The 17,228-nt window shown below is 32.9% G+C and overlaps 3 protein-coding genes and 1 non-coding gene across 9 annotated transcripts; 1 reads left to right on the forward strand and 3 right to left on the reverse strand.

Moving 5' to 3' along the window:
* Positions 1-321: 321 nt before the first annotated feature.
* Positions 322-3,524, reverse strand: LOC18108577 (NDR1/HIN1-like protein 6). Of its 4 annotated transcripts, none has more exons than XR_008058234.1 (3): positions 2,678-3,524; positions 1,275-1,964; positions 322-894 (listed from the first exon to the last, which is right to left on the reverse strand). XR_008058234.1 is itself a non-coding variant. In XM_024591318.2 (3 exons), the coding sequence occupies exons 2-3, from the start codon at positions 1,418-1,420 to the stop codon at positions 650-652; spliced, it is 495 nt and encodes a 164-aa protein (XP_024447086.1). In that variant the 5' UTR covers positions 1,421-1,964; positions 2,678-3,381; the 3' UTR covers positions 322-649. The 4 variants fall into 4 exon arrangements, 3 of the variants coding, with proteins under 3 accessions (XP_024447086.1, XP_024447085.1, XP_024447084.1); XM_024591318.2 differs by having other exon boundaries at positions 322-998; positions 2,678-3,381; XM_024591317.2 differs by having other exon boundaries at positions 322-1,964; positions 2,785-3,372.
* A 1,216-nt stretch (positions 3,525-4,740) lies between these two features.
* On the reverse strand, positions 4,741-9,066 carry LOC18108579 (lipoyl synthase 2, chloroplastic). Of its 3 annotated transcripts, none has more exons than XM_024590922.2 (7): positions 8,909-9,066; positions 7,375-8,079; positions 7,064-7,154; positions 6,807-6,964; positions 5,925-6,096; positions 5,539-5,649; positions 4,741-5,215 (listed from the first exon to the last, which is right to left on the reverse strand). In XM_024590922.2, exons 1-7 carry the CDS (start codon positions 9,049-9,051, stop codon positions 5,132-5,134), a joined length of 1,464 nt encoding a protein of 487 aa, XP_024446690.1. In that variant the 5' UTR covers positions 9,052-9,066; the 3' UTR covers positions 4,741-5,131. The 3 variants fall into 3 exon arrangements, with proteins under 3 accessions (XP_024446690.1, XP_006371583.1, XP_024446691.1); XM_006371521.3 differs by having other exon boundaries at positions 7,375-8,132; positions 8,909-9,057; XM_024590923.2 differs by having other exon boundaries at positions 7,375-8,185; positions 8,909-9,053.
* Positions 9,067-13,955: 4,889 nt separating this feature from the next.
* LOC18108580 (protein EPIDERMAL PATTERNING FACTOR 1) lies at positions 13,956-14,673 on the forward strand. Its single transcript, XM_006371522.3, has 2 exons — positions 13,956-14,127; positions 14,317-14,673. Exons 1-2 carry the CDS (start codon positions 14,040-14,042, stop codon positions 14,586-14,588), a joined length of 360 nt encoding a protein of 119 aa, XP_006371584.2. The 5' UTR covers positions 13,956-14,039; the 3' UTR covers positions 14,589-14,673.
* A 1,863-nt stretch (positions 14,674-16,536) lies between these two features.
* TRNAY-GUA (transfer RNA tyrosine (anticodon GUA)) lies at positions 16,537-16,629 on the reverse strand. The gene is made up of 2 exons: positions 16,593-16,629; positions 16,537-16,572 (listed from the first exon to the last, which is right to left on the reverse strand). It is a non-coding gene; the product is annotated as a tRNA-Tyr (tRNA).
* Between the last annotated feature and the right edge of the window lie 599 nt (positions 16,630-17,228).

A 17,228-nucleotide genomic window follows, 5' to 3' on the forward strand; every position in this document is an offset into this window, starting at 1 on the left:
TTCATAAATAACAAGCCTGCTGCACGTAAAGGATGATCCACAAGACATTTTTGCTTGATTTGAACTTCATATTTACACGCAGTAGAGATATATATATCCAGTACTGCTTGGAACTAGCCGTGCCAAGACTTAACCACTTTTGTGAACCCTTTGGGATTAGCTTCGGCTGATTCTACCAGAGGTTTTTGGGCAACAATATTTAGCAAGTCTTCCATCATTCTACATTTGCAGCATGTGCTTGGTTGCAGGGAAAATGGAAAGGAAAAATGACTATATCTGGGATTATGTTTCAATAAAATCAGTGCTTGGATTAACAAGTGATGAGCTGAACATGGAATAAGCTTTCTAAATTTGTGCAAATAATAACAAGTTCAGGGTGAAATATACATTACAGAATTACAATACTGCTACATAAAGTTACGTATAAATTCCAACAGAAGCCTACACAGCACAAGCTAAAGCTGCATAACATACACTTGTTTTATAATCAGCAATCTACACAATATAGCCTGCAGAACAAACTCTTCTGATTTCATCTCTGAGAGAGGAAGCAAATGGCATGGATGCTATTAGCCAACTCTGCTTCTCCTTTCCCTTCCATCCGGAATTGATGATGCTAATGAAGAAGAGGAAAATAAAAATATAAGGGTCATATTTTGAGCGTAATACCTTCGAAGGCATAGGTATATGTACTTGATAGAATCCGAACCCTTTTGTTGGGTGCCAAGTTGTCAACAACCAAAGAACAGTTGACATTAACCATAACCTGTCTCAATGCAAGACTTTTAACCATCACAGAAATAGGTGCCTTTACGATTACAAGTAAAGGGATCCTTCCTGTTTCCCTGTTGTCCATTAGAGCTTCTTGAAGTCCTGAACCGAACTCGCTTTTTCCTGTCAAAACAACACGGATCATCGTTGTGTTCTCGAACGGTTGGTGAAAGGCAGGAAGCTTGCCAGAACAAAGAGTTGAATCTGAATAGGCTACAACGACCGAGCTGTCCTTGCCATAGGTGAAAGCAATCTCTTTATTAGGATTGTTAGCTTTCACGACGACAACAAATTCGGTATAGAGGCTAAAATCCGGAGCCATGTTGAAAGCATTGACCTCAAAACTTTCGATATTATATTGAGGCATTTTGGGGTCTAGTGTTACGTAAAGAACGGAAAGAAGGCTAGCAAGAACGATAATCACAACAATCGAGAAGCAAAAGCAACAGCATACACATTTTAAACAACAATGTCCATGAGAATGATGATGGTTTGAATGGTACCTAGGAATGTTACGCCTTTGAGGAGGAGGCCTTACGCTTGAAGAATTACTATTGTTGAGCATAACATATTTTGATGGGTATGCAGGGGCAGTTTCCATTGCTGCCTCAACATCAGATGGATGCACCCTGCGCTGAGCATAGTCCATACAAGATAGGAGAAGAAGAAAGAAAAGCCCTTTCCCTTCACGTCTAAGAATCTTGAACTTGGAGGTAGAGAGGAGACAGGGGACCTTTTTGGAGAATTTTGCTCCACTGGTTTAGGTTATTGTTATATAATGTGAGGGCATGGATTGGAGGATGATAGTAATTGGCATGGTTGTTACACAACTCTCTATTTCTCTATTTTTAGCACAAACTATCTGGGGTTGCAGCTGATATTTGTTAAGACCATCCAAGGAGGAGCTAATTTAGGAAAATCTAACAATTCTTTGCCATATCGTTGTGTAAAAAGATTGGCTTACATAGACAAAATCAGTTACTCATAACAAATGGTAGCTACCAATGACAAATTGCAGTCTGTCAATACAGTCCTAAATGGTAAATGATCATCCTATATACAACTATAGCCAACACTTATGATTTTCAAACCACCCAAAAGAAATGACAGTTTGGAAAGTCCAACTCCAATCTACATAGCGAAAAAAATTCTCTTGGTGTTGCAGACTACTCCAGGAATTTTGCACACTTGACCTACACAGAACCAGTTGGAGCCATAGGAACTATGTATGATAACCACATTACATTTATGAACCAAAAGCCTAGGATACAATGAAATTAATGAGGAAAGTTATAGGAAGCGTTTGGTACGTGACACTGAATAAGAGTAAACAGAACGAGAACCAGAAGCATAGGGTGCAATGAAATTAGTAAAGAAAATTGGTACTTGAGACTGAATAGGACTGAACATGACAAGTACATAAACAGAAGCTTTTGTTTCATCCCGTGCATATGTATCTGTCTAATCTCCTTCCATAGGGCAGAGGAAGAGAAAAGTGTCGAGGAATATAGCAGACAAGCAATAAGCCTTTCTATTATATACAATTGTGATATTTCTTGGGTTGTGTTTGGTTAGTGTCCCAAACAAAAAATTAACAAAAATATATTTGGTTAGAAAGATATAGAGAGAAATATGAAATAAATTTGTTTACGAGATGTTTTTGAGTGAACTCTGTGTTTTCAAAATAGAAAGGAAAAGAGAACGTGTATCGTCTACTCTCACTGTGTTTGCTCTTCTGAGATGGTATCCAAAAGTTCCTTAGAGACTAGAGTGTCAAATCTTTGCCAATGTATCTACCTAAAAACAGATATAGATACATAATCATAGAATTGCAGCAGCAAAAGATGCTTTATTAAGAAGGAAATCAGTTCAAGAAATTGGAAAAAAATTAAAAACCTAACAAGACTTGCTGAGTTGCATAGGAGAGGAAGCAGAGATTGATGATTTAGAATTACAAGATTTTAAAGCATTTCCCCTCATAAACGAAACAGCTGATAACACAGCCATCCTAACCTTAACCACCACCTTCTTCAGCTTCAACGATCTTGACCTTCTTCTTCTCAATTCGGTTCTTGATGCTAACCTGTAAGACTTCAGAAAAACCTGTCTTTTCTTAGCCCTTGCACTTCTATACCCCATGTCATGAGGATCATCTCCATGCAGAGCATCATAACGATCCAATGGCTGATAACCCTTTAATCCACTGCTAAAAGTTTTTGTTATGGTGTCATGGACAAGGGTGGTGGTGGTGTTCATGCCTGTATAAACAGAGGAAACAGCAGACAAGATCTTGATTCTTGGGGGTAAGTGTACTAATATATAGACCTAGAAAAAGGGTTTACGTTTGTTAATTTATTACCAGTTTTCGTTTCTTGGCAGCCGTACATGAATTACTATATTTACAGGGACTCAGAACCTAGTCTTCGATGTTAAATAGGCAATGAATTTGTGCATTAAGCTTCCTATTTTGACCGTTGACAAACAAGGTACCATGTTTATTCAGTGTATAGTAAGCATGAATTGAAACTATCTCTGGGGTAAAATGTACATACATGGATTGATGTTTATGTTTTTTTTCAACCAAAATCTTAATATTAAGACCAAACTAAAACCGAAACCATAGAAAGAAAAAAAAAACATGTCCAAAACGCAAAATTATAAGACAAACATGATAAACAATTGAAAATATAAAGGATAACAATGATTAATTCGAAAACATAAAAGCAAATATAAAAAAAAAATCCTAACCTCAAGGACCAACCAAGTATTTTGCCCACTTTTCAAATAAATCAATACTGCTAGATTAGAAAATATTTTTTTTAATTCTTCTAGTTTGAAAAATATTTTTTTATTGTGTTAATGTTGACTATGCTAGATTAAAAAATATTTTTTAATAGTACTAGTTTGAAAAATATTTTGTTTTATTGTGCTAACGTGGAGAAAATTAGGCAAATTCCGATCATAACTGGTGTGAACTGGCTATGGTAAAATGTGCAATCAACAACTTGTCCATCCCCAAAGCCATCTCATGAGGCTTCACAGTGTTTTATAATCCTTTTATATCTTAATTTATTATAATTTGGATTTTATCCTATAAGGATTTCAACCATGCTAAGCAAGAACTGCAACGTCACAGCAATATCATATGATACATCAAGTTCCACATGCTTTGACTTCCCACCTCTCACAAAATATACATCAAAAAAATTCTAATTTTTTAACTTTTTTTTTGTTGAAAAATCACAATTTTCCGAACATGTACATGGATTTTTTAAAATCCGGGATTAAAAAAATAAATAGAACTCAATTTAGTCAAAAATCACAATTTTTTGAACATATTATACTCCAGTCTAAGTCGAAACCTCACCATACTAGAATCTGGCTTGTGCGGGGATTAAAAAAATAAATAGAATTTGATTCAGTCAAAAATAATAATTTTTAGGACATGTATCTGAAATTTTTTTAAAATATCATTGTTATTATACTCATCTTAGTCGAAACCTGCCCATACTAGAATCTAGCTTGAGTGGGGATTAAAAAAAATAAATGGAATTTGATTCATTCAAACCCAAGTGACTTAAACTTAATCAACTAAAATTTAATTTGGTTTTTCTAAAAAAAAAAACAAAATAATATTTTAACTTAAAAATGATCTGATCCATTTGACCTGCACATCTAGCATTTTTATTCACTGTGAATAACCAGAACTAAGCCCAGTGAGTCACCAACCATTTTACTAGTGACACCTACTTTGTACTAATCATGAACCTGTTTGAAAATTCAGAGATGGTGGAATTAATATAGCTAGCTATAAATTTAAAAAAAAAAAGGCGAACCTCTGACATGCAGCAATTTGAGCTCTCTGCAGCAGAAATCATCTCCCTAAAACGATCTCAGTCCCGGACTTGAACCGATTCGTGGAGTGAATTCGCTCTTTTCCTTTAAACTATCTAGTTCTCTTTAAGAATCTTTCCGAAGGGTAACACGTGAATAATTGCATATGCTTTGTTTATTTACAGGAAGAAAATAGTGATGCTCACAGGAATAATAACTTATGGTCTTCAACTTTATTTTGTTTTGACCATATCAATTAACCATGCTTTGGGTTTTCTTGGGGGGAAAAAGAAGAAGAAATGGAGTTACAACAAGAATGGGAGGAAAAAATAAATAGATCAATTCACGGTACGGCTATCACCAGTAAAACTCACCACTGGCAAATCAAAAAACCAAGAGAACGAAAACTCAACCTTGTATATCTGATACAGTTTGTCCCAAAGCCAGTTGCTTGTGACGTAAAGTTGCTGTTGCTGCAGTTCCATGGCCATCAAGATGGAATGATAAAAAGGATTACAGGAGGTGACTAGGATATGGCAGCAGCTTCTTTAGCACTTTCTTTCACCATTGTCTTGACAAAGAGTTCCCCTGCTCTGTAAGAGGATCGAACCTGGAAAATAAAATCGAAAGCTCTTGTAGGTAAATTTAAAAGGGTCGATAGAGTGTCTTGGAAACAACTAAAGGAACTCAAGCTCAGCTAGTAAAACATTGAATTTGAAGCAAAACCATGCATAGGTTTGCAAAGCTTTTATTATAGAAGCAGACTGAAATTTAGACCCAACAGGATTTTAATGAACACAAATGGATTTGAACAGGGCTGCATTTACAAATTATAACAGTAACAATTAGCCTGTCTTCCCATTTGTTGTTCGTGTAAGAACACAAATGCTGACATCTATAACCTCCAACGTAAATAGTTATCAAAGAACTTACCAGAGGTCCACTAGCCACATAACGGAATCCAATAGACTCTCCATATTCCTTCCAATAAGCAAACTTCTCAGGTGAAACATACTCCTTAACCGTTAAATGTAATGGAGTGGGCTGCAAAAGATAAGCAGTTTCATATCGAGAGCTAAGCCTGCAAGAGTCAAATAAATGTAGCACCACAATATAACACGACAACACAACAAATGCCTTGGCAGTGTTGAACTGAAACCATCTTTTGGCAATATGAGAATCATTCAGGCAGTAAAACACTAGACTATGGCAAGCTTTAAGAGTTTAACATAATTAAGAAAGCAGAGGCCCAATTCTAGGCATAAGACGTGTATTACTCGAGCTAAATAGCATAAGAGCATAGTGGCACATAATTTTACCTGTAAGTACTGTCCAAATGTTAGAATATCAACATCTATAGCCCTTAAATCAGTCATGGCTTCCTTCACCTCATCATCAGTTTCTCCCAGACCCAACATTATAGAAGTTTTTGTTATCATTCCCTTCTTACTGACTTTTGCATGTTTCAAAACTGATAAACTCTGTTCATACCTGCATTTCCCATTCTTAAAATAAGAATCAAAATTAGCATTCACGACAAGTTTTCTTGAAAGAAAGACCAATCTGCATAAGATTTCTTGCTATAAGTACACCAAGCCTGGATTTGGTTTATTCATGCAAATTTTGTCCCGTTCTCAACAAATAATAGAATACCTTTATGTATCATCTGTATAAATATCCTTTTGATGGAGAATGAAGGGCAACAATGGGAAATGGTATTTATTTGTTTAGGAATTTTAATATTTTATGATTATTCTAGATTATTTTATTTAAAATGGAAATTGGTATTTATTATTTGATAGTTTAATTAGGATTTTAGTTTCATTATAGAATTAAGACTTATTGGTTTTCCTAAATAATAAAAACTAGTATAATCATAAAATATTAAAATTCCTAAACAAATAAATACCAACTCCCATTGTTGCCCTTAATTCTCCATCAGCTTTACTTGGCGATAATCGTGAATGTTATATAATACTAAATATTGTTTATAATTTGCATCATGTGTAAAGTCAGAAATAGCCTAGAACAAACCACCAGAAATTTTCCATTTGTTTCAGCTTTTGTCTTTTGTATTCAAATACTATAAACTGATCATCAAATACAACCATGGCTGGTAAGCCTCAAAACACAAAACAACTGATATGATGCAGACAGATCCATGTTTTGTGCTTGTACAGAAGCAATAACAAGCCACTCACCCAGCTCGGGGATCTCTAACAATTCGTTGTAGGCGTTTAACAGTCTCAACATTGTGGGCAAACACATCCAATCCTGAATGTACCAGAGTATCTACAGCCTTTAGGTCACCACGGAAATCAGAAGTTAAGCATTCAACCATGATCTCTGGCTTCAGTTCCTGCAGAAAAGGTGTACAGAATCCAATATGTGATTCTTATACTCTGCAACAGTAAATAGGAGCATGACATCCATAAAGTAAGCCTGATAACATACAAACCTTCATAGCTCGAACAGTTTGGGCAAAATGGCCACTTCCCCCATCCGATAGATCATCACGGTCTACACTTGTTATAACAATGTAATCCACACTACATTGGGAAAGAAGAAACATACTAGATTAGTTCGATGCTTAAAGCAAGTTGAACACTACAGTATGACCTACTGTCTATCTTTTCATTTCTTCTTACATATTGAAGGAAATGGTATTTTGAGATGAAAAAAAAAAGCCTTTCATTTGATAATCTAAAACATACTTGCAAACAGTACAGAAACAATATTTCCATAGTTAATTCTAAGAAACAAACTCACCCCCAACTTGCAATAGCCAAAGCAGTGTTAAGTGGCTCCATGGGGTCAGGAGGAGGAGGGGTTCTGCTGGTTTTAACAGCACAAAATCTACATCCACGGGTACAAGTATCACCCAAAACCATAATAGTTGCTGTTGCAATACCATCCCCGCCTCCATTCCAACACTCTCCAATATTGGGGCATTGAGCTTCTTGGCAAACAGTGTTGAGATTCAAGCGAGAGATAGATTCTTTTACCTCTTCAAATCGTTCTCCTTGAGGAGCTCTCTGCCTCAACCACTCTGGCTTCTTCTCATTGAGATCCCTCCCAGTGTATGGCCCCATCTTTCCACCTCCTGGATATGGGTATGGGCCCTTCTCATTGTTCTTCAAATCCACAGACGCTGATGATGAAGAGCCATTATTGATAGTGGTAGAATTCTGTGGGTGTTTTGCATCAATTTTTGTCAAAGAGGGATAATCAACAGATTCACATCGAATTTTTGAATAGGAACAAAAAAAGGAGGATTTGGATTTAGGGGCTTTAGGAATGGGAATTGACAATGAGAATGAAGGTTTTGAAAGAGATTGCTCTATCATTTTTATTTTTTCTGGGTTATTCTTTGACTCAAATGAAGAGGGAAAAAAAAGGACTCTTTTCGCTTTTGGTTTATTTGCCTGAGTAGCAGCTGCTGTAATATATCTAAATGCTGTCAACCAACGGTGCCTGTGTCCACTTGGATGACATTGTATGGATCAGAATTCCATCCAGTTGTTTTGCTACAGAAAATTTACAAAGTCCATTCAACTCCACTTGAAAGACGCAATGCTCACTTGCAGACAAACAAAACATGAATTTAAGGAAATGGATAAGAAAACCCCATCATAAATGTAAACATGAAAGCAATAAGAAAATGAACAGAAGATAAACATTTAGAAACACACACATCCCACAGCTCAACTCCATTAATCCACCACAACTCTGCATTGCAGAATTATGGAACAAGCGGTTCTAGCACAAGACCAGGAGGTTTTACTGGCTACACTACTGGAAATCTGTGAAGGTTCTATGCTGTGTTGATTTTCTTTCATATTAGTCCTTAGTATTTCTTAAACATCCCAACACAGAAAGACCATAACTTTTTTTTATAGAAATGAAACAAGTGCCACTAATGCATCATCAAATCCAAAGATACAGTATATCAAGCTTCAAACTTTAACATTTCCAAGGATCTTACGTTTTGACTACAAGAATTTCCAGGCATCACCAAAATGCATAACTACATATCTAATGCAAAAAACTCAGTGATTTACAATCAAAACATCAAATAAATCACCAAATTATTCAAAACTCATCTCCACACTCAAACTATACTGCAAATTTTCCAAATATCTACAAGCATCAAAGACTAAAACCCAAAAAAGTTATCATCTTGCAAGTTCACATAGGCATTTTAACAAACACCAAAATCCCATACCATCATTCATTTCACACACATGTACGAACAACAAAATGCAAGCAAGATTAAAAGAGAGAAAGGCAAGCACAAACCCACCTGTGATAAGAGAAATCTGTGATGAAAAATACAGGCTTTGTGTTTGATGAAATGATATGACGCCGGGATTTGAAAGAGAGGGCTTTTGTTTTGGGTCTTTGAGTTCTACGTCCGAACAATAGAAAGACCTTTTTGTTTGTCATTGGTAGTTGCAACTGTAATAGAGCAGTTAGGCAGCGATCACGCAGACGACATGTCTTTCAAGAGAAACAAGATAGCAACAAGACTATAGATAAATGTTTAAGGACTCCCACTAAATTAGTAGAATCTATCATAATAAAAAAAAATTTATGAATTTTTATGTGGAAATCATTGATATTTTCATATAATATGGTTTTTATACAAGTAAGAGATAAATACATCGTGGCTATTTAATAATTTTATACTTATATATTTTAATATATAATATTAATTATAGTTATGACGGGAAAATATAAAAAAATATTTATTAAAATTTTTTAAAAAGAATATTTTATAATTTTATAATTTCTTTTCAAGTTTCTAATATTATTTATATATAAAAAATAACTCAATGATATAATGGAAAATTTTATGATATTTATAGAGTAATCAATGATAGCATATTAATTACTCCATTGAATCTATTTAAAAAAAAACAAATGAGAGAGAATATAAAATTCATAACTCATAAAAAATTATAAGAGTATTTTCATTTAAGATTTTTTCTAATTGTATTTGAAAAGTAAATCTTAAAAAGTAACTAATAGAATATTATTAGTTATTCTCTAAATATCATTGTGATCTTATTAAATATATTTTTATCTTATTTTTAAAAAAAAATTCAATGATATTGGATTTTAGGTTTTTTTTTTTTTGTCATTGGAAGTTGGGGAAAATTTTTAGTAGGGATAAATATTTTTTATTCAATTTGATTTTGAATAGAATAAAATAATTAAACTAAATTTTATAATATTTAAAAAATAATTAGTTACTTTAGATTTGAGAGAGTAAAAAAGATGAAGAGAGTCTCGAAGGGAGTAGGGATTATTAGGGTGAGAATAAAATAAACTTAAGTATTTATAGTCATAGGTTTTTTAACCAGGTTTAAACTATTCCGGTTTGGTTTTGTTTCAGTTTTTGAAAATGAAATTAAACTAAACTGAATTCTTTTAAAAAAATTCTAATCAATTTAATCTTTTTTTTTATTTGGTTTTCTTAGTTATATATATTTTTATTTTCTTGATTTAATTGGTATTTTATTTGTTGCTCACCCCTGGGTCTACTGGTTTCGGCCATTACCGTGCTATGATTCGGCCTTTGTAGCTGGATATTGGCTTTATTTCTGACTTTTTAAGTGGGCCTGCCTCTAAGTTAACGTACTCTTCAGTTTGGTCGTGCTCATCTTTTGTGAGCTCAATTTGTATTTGGGTTTGGGAAAGAATAATAAAATTTATAAAATTACTCTAAATTTCCAGTGCGGTAACACTGTATTTTTATTTTTAAAAAAATTATATTTTACATAAAAGTCAACATCGGGAGCATGTTTTTTTTTTACTTTTTTAAAAAAAATGAATTTTTATTTTTTTCTTCAAATTTTATTTATTTTTAATATTTTAAGATAATTTTAATATACTAATATCAAAAATAATTTTTTAAAAAAATTAATATTATTTTAATATATTTTGAAACAAATAAATTATAAAAATCAATTATTACAACAATAACAAATCAATCTAGATTCATATCTCGACTAAAGTACTAAAAAAACCCTGACTTTTTTTTACCCTTTCCCTCTTCTTCTTTTTTTCTTCGCTTTCTTCTTTTTCTGCTATTTTCTCCTCTTCCTTCCCCGCAGGGGCGGAGCAAGTAAAAAAAATCAAGGGGGGATTAAAAGAAAGTAGGTCCACCTTCAAAAAAATCAATATTGACTCTGGATGATACAGGAAGGGGTTGAGAAAAAGAGAAGAAATAGGTCCCCCTTGAAAAAAAAAAAAAAAGAAGAAGTAGAGAAAGGTAGTTAAAATTTTAATTATTTTATACAAGGGAAGGGCTGGGAAAAATTTTCTTAAAGGGGCTGGGACCCTGCCACCCCCCTCCCCCTCCCCCTATCTCCACTCTTCTCTTTCTTTATAATGAACATCCATTATCTCTCTTCACCCCCTTTCTCTTTAAAACAAGATCTTAATAATAGATAAATATATTGAAACTCTCTCTTCCATCGTCGCAATATAAATCCAGGATTAAATTCTAAGTCAAAAAACCACTACCTTAATTCATAATAAAATAAAATAATGTTCTTAAAATGACAACCACCTATGGCGTGGTGGGTATGGTTAAAGATGGTTTGAATTAATGGCACGGTGGCGGGTCTGTTTTGAGTGGTTTCAATGGTGGCAAGCATGGTTAAAGGAAGTTAGAATCGAAGACAGAAGTTGGTGGGTCAGTTCTTGTGGTGATTTAAGAGGGAATGGTAGTAAACCTAGTATATAGTGGTTGAAAATTGGTGATTTTGTAAAACATGATGGTAAAGTGTTACCACACTTGAATATTAGAAGTATAAGAATAATTTTCCCTAATAATAATTATAACAATAACCCAATCCTTGTAGCTTATTGAAAGTAATTAATTACTTCTTGGGGGTATGAAATCCAACTAAATAGTTTTTTTGACGAGTATTGACCATCCTCAATTAAATTGTTTCTTTTTAAAATAATGCCTTGTTTTCAAATCAAATTTCTATCCTACCTACTTCTCTTATTTCAATCATGTTTTTTTTTTAAATAGAAAATAGATAATAATTAATTTGGAGAAGAACTTCAATTCACAAAAGGATTAAGTAACAAACAAATTTTAAAATATAAAGATTAAAGATAATGTTTAATTCTACATACTTATCAAACACGCCTAGCTCATCAGGTCGATTTGGTAACCTGCTAACTTGGAATTTGGTACACATCAAGTTTGCTTTTGACTTGTTTAAACAATTGATTCGGTCAAATCTGGGTAACTTTGTAGGATAACTCACGACCTAGTTGACCTAGCCAAAACTAGGCAAGACTCGGTTAAATCAAGTCCAATAATTTTTTTATTATTTTTTGTTAAAATGATGTTATTTTATAATAAATCTAAGTTAATTTCATGATCCACAAGTTAACTCGACTAACTTGAGACTCGAGTCTGGTTCAATCCCAAACTTAATCCGATAACTATGGTTGAAACTATAATAATAATCGGGTTAGACCTTAGACCGGGCTAGACTTTATAACAATCTTGATAACTATAATTTTTAAAACTATGAGAGTTAGTTAATTAATGATGTCAAGCTATAAGTGTGAAATTATAATTAACTCAAAGAAAAAAGCAAAACATTCAATAGATGGTCAGATGTAAGAAAAAGAATTATTCAGTCTAAAGATTCAAATTTGAGTTCCATCCTAGATTTATTTAGGCTTGTTTATTTTTATATTTTAAAAGTGTTTTTAAAAATATATAATTTTTTTATTTTAAATTTATATTTTTATAATGTTTTATGTAAAAATAATTTTTTTTTAAAATAATATATATATATATATATATAATATTTAATATATATTTTTTAAAAAAATTATTATAAAAAACAAACTGATATCATACTTCAAAGACGCACCAGCGTATCTATATTTGGTCAGCATATCTATACTGGTGTGAAAGGACAACATTTTTATACCAAATGTGCATTGTGTTTAGCTGACCCTTTAGGCTTCCCGACAACAAGGACGATGTAAGTTAAGGTTACAGCCATTTATGTATGACCCATTAAGAATTTGATAGGCTGAACATGCATAATTGCATAGGATAATCTTCTCTAGCTAACAAAACAACTGGATTTATTCTTTCTGTACGACTAATATACCTCATCATAGCGGTAATTCATGCATAAATTACACGATACTATTTGGTTATTGTACAAAGAGATGGAGGTAATGAGAAATAAAATATATTTGATCGATTGATATAAAAGAAATTAATTTTTAAAAATGTTGATATAAAAAACTAGCGATTGCTTCTTTTTTTTAAGAGTTTGTATACTCTAGGACAAAAATCTTATCTATTTATAGATGGAACTTCAATAATAACTAGGTCTACAGGGAAATTATAAGCAATGATATAAAATAAATTTATATATTTTTAAAATAAAAAATATATAAAAACATATCTTTTATATTGTCTCTTTCTCGGAATATTAATCACTAAGTTAAAAGTACTTACATTCATTTATTGCTAAAAATAAGGAGAGTCAACTTCCATGACCACATTATTTGTCTTCCTCTTCACTTTCGACCATCTAGCTAAGTTATTTGTGTAGTCGGCGGTCAGCCCATAGAATAGTTTCCCGCAGAAAATGGAAAATAAATGAGTTTTATTGGTCCCATTAACTAGTTCGCAACCATGTACAAATTAACCAAAAATTAATTGGGCCATCAATCATAAATCTATGGTAATTAATTAACTATTGATCTTCTAAAACTATTGACTGTATATAGGGTGTTGGACATGTTCTCTTGAGTAATTTGTAGATACTCTAATATGGATAGGCCAATATTTGTATAGAACAAGGTATCAAATTTTCTTGGAATTAAATAGCTTCGGGGTGGTCCAAACTCAAGCATATAAATGTAGAAGCACATTAATGGCAGTCACATTACATCTACAGTGTCTAATTTATTAGCTCCTACAATATGGCCTCAAGCTTTTCAGAGATAGATTCGGTAAAATTTGAAAATCCCTCCAAGCATTTATGGCTATGTAAGCAATTATGCCCTAAGTACATTAGTCAGAGAGTCACGTAGAAAAAGCACTTGAATTCAGTTAATCCTTCCATAAGTCACCTTAATTTCTTCCATGGAACCACACACATGCTAAGGCTTGAGTCATGTGACTATTGTTAGCAAACCTGCGTCGTGCAACCCTTTTCATGTGACCCTCTCTTGTCACACTGCTTCGGCACACACTCTTGCCTGTGACTTGCTTCAATACTATCCTTTTGCCCACCTCTTTATATATCCCTGTGCTCCCACACTTCCACTCTCACACTTTTGTCTCGAATTTTCTTCCAACACTGCAAGTACTCCAATAATTAGCTAGCTTACTCAAAGAAAAGAGTAACACGCCATTAAAGCATACCAAAGCCATGAAGATTTTTGTTGCAGCATTAGTCATTGCTCTCATTTGTCTTCCCACGGCCATTTCCGCGAGGCACATAGGCAGGCCACGAACACGTATGAACCTCTCGACGTTTACTCCTTTTGCTTCATTTCTTTTTAAATATAAGGGAGCGGTTCAAACTTATGTGTGAAAATTATGTTGTTAGTTCTTGATACATTTTGGAACTGAGACTTCGATCTATTCTTTTCCCTTTTTGCTAGGGTTTCTATTGATACTGATATTGTTCCTTAAATGCTGAACAGACCATGGGCACCACCATTCGACACAGCCTCGAATTAAAGATGGGACGGTGGCACAACCCAATTTCTACAGGGAAAGATGGCCAGCAAAGAGAAGGGGTGATACTGTCCAAATTGCTGGATCAAGCTTGCCTGATTGTTCTCATGCATGTGGGTCATGCTCACCATGTAGACTAGTAATGGTCAGCTTTATTTGTGCTTCACTTGAAGAGGCTGAGACCTGTCCCATGGCTTATAAATGCATGTGTCATAACAAGTCTTATCCTGTCCCATGAGCCATGACTCCCTTTTTCTTTCTTTTTTTTGTTAAAATGTACCCTCTCCCATGACTTAACTTACCAAACGTTTAACTTTGTCTAACTAGTAGATTTAGGTACCCATGTTTTTGTTTTTTCCCCTCTCATTTCCCCAATTTGACCTTTCTATTGTAGACATGCCTTTATTTGTGTAATCAGAGAGTTAATCAGCTTCCTTCATCATTACAAGATCATTGATATTATTATTTGCTAGCTTTTCAATTTATTATTTTCTAATATAGTACTTGTTTATAATTTGCTAGAAACTAAACATTTCCCTGATTTTTTCATATTCGGCTACATTTTAGAAATCTGATAAACAAAATTCACTGTTCCATGAAGTTATATAGTAGATAGATAATAAATGGCCTTGATTATGGGAAAATTGTATAATAACTTTTGATTCAACTCCCTTTCTTTTCTATTCTAAAAAAAAATACAGCTTTTCCTTTATTTACAAGAATAAATTGATGACATCTTGAACTAGTGTATGTTCGAACTTTTGTTGGTTGTAACATATCCCTCCAACATATTGAGTTCCCTTTTCAAGATTCGAAATGAACAACAACCTTTGAATGTTTAAATTTCAAGACAACATTGGAGTAGTTGCGAACTTTAAAATGGGGATAAAGAAATTTGTGATATGTTTGAACAAAGAATGAGAGAAGCTAAGAGTAGAAAATCTTATTGTTTTCTCAAGGAACGGAAACAATATCATGTTTCTGCCAAATGAAGAACACTTTTGTCATCAAATTCCGGTGTTATACTTGGACTTAGCAAAAGAAATTTACAGAGTTACTTTTTTTTTTCACGGTCATACTATCAACAAGCCTAGCATTATGGCCATGGAGTTTGTTATTGAACTTAGTTTTATTTGTGGCCTGTGAACATGGGTCTTCTTTTCCTTTCCATTTTGAGCCTAAAAGTTCAATTGTTACAATGATCTTCTATCTCGTAAACTAAAAGATCAGGAGAGGTGAATATTGCAATATACTAGGAAATAAAGGGGCTTTAATATTTCTTTTCTTTTCTTTTCTTCTTTTTGAAGATGGGAAAAATTGTTTTTTATAAAGTGATTGAGGCGGGATCCACTAATCCAACTAAACTACCAATCGAGACCATAACTTTCAAATCATATGACAATATAATAAAATATGATTTGAAGTTTCAGTCTTTTTTCTATAAAAAAATAAAAAATAAATCATCATTTTATAACATACCTCTCTCTGATGAATAAAATAAATCATCATTTTATAACATACCAATCTCTCACACATCCTCTACCAATCACACCAAGTAGGTACGTGGTTATGGCTTCATCACCATTGCTTGTACAAAAGAGAGTTGTGAAAATTTTATTTCTCATACCCTACAGAAGATAATTAAAGAGATTTTTTTTTGTTTATTTAATGAGATTGGCATCTAAAAAAAATAGTTTTCTTTAAATTAGAACTCATCAAAAATAATAAAAATATTTTTACCTAAAATCTCACTATTTCTTGTATCTATTAAAATCTTTTTAAAATAATAGGATAACAAATCTTTTAAAATTCCATAGAATAGATAATGTAATTCCATTAATTAATCAGATAATACTAAAAAAAGGTTTTGAAGTTTTAGTTGCGTCTATTTTTGGTTAGTCAAAACTTTATTTGAACCTAGTTTTAGCTAATAATTTTAGAGAAAAATAAAGTTAATGGGATTTGATCGTGTAAAAAAGTTGGATTAAAATAAAAACAATTCTAGTCAAGTGAAGAAAAAAAATAGATAACTACTCCACATGTTAAAAATAAATGAAAAATGGGCCGTGGTTAACCTCTGCATTATGAGCAGTGGGTTTAAAGTCTAAACGCCTAAGGTAAGGTAATGGCCAATGGGCCTTATCAGATCATGACCCACTTGTCATTCAAAAATCAAAAAGGATTTTTCCGACCTGCCGGATTCGAACCAGCGACCTAAGGATGGCTATTTGGATTTTACCCACTACAGTCCTCCGCTCTGCCAACTGAGCTAAGGTCGGAAGCTATCCAGGTTGGATGGCTAGCATTATATAATAGCATAAAACATGAATTTGTGCCACAATTTGTGATCGTCATATCTGAAGATTTTGAACTAGCATATGTTCGTTTGGATCTACCTGTAGTGTTTTGATTTAATTTGTACATTAGGTTAATTGAATCTTTAAGTCGCATTAAAAATAATAAACTAAAACATTAGGACTCAATTTTACTTTATTAAAAAAAAATCATTTGTCCGTATTATTATTTTATTATTAATATAATTTTTTAGCATGAATAAGTTTGGTGAAGTCTCAAATTTTAATCTCATTTTATTTAAAATTCTAATATAATTATATATAAAAAATGTATATTTATGAAACTCAATCATCATCTAAATCTGCTTACGTATCGATATCTTGAGCTCTCAATCAAACCATTTCAGTCTTGGAAAAACCAATATTCAAAGGTAATTAACGTAGAAATATAATATTAATTTATCTATATACATAAAATATGTGAAAGCAAGTAGTAGTAAGATAAATGCAAATTCATCTGCCCTTTTCCTGTTTTTTCTTTAATATAAGATAGCAAATCTCAAGTCGCGTCACTTTTATAATTT

The sequence above is a fragment of the Populus trichocarpa genome, chromosome 19, assembly GCF_000002775.5.
Source record: "Populus trichocarpa isolate Nisqually-1 chromosome 19, P.trichocarpa_v4.1, whole genome shotgun sequence".
Taxonomy (NCBI): Eukaryota; Viridiplantae; Streptophyta; class Magnoliopsida; order Malpighiales; family Salicaceae; genus Populus; species Populus trichocarpa.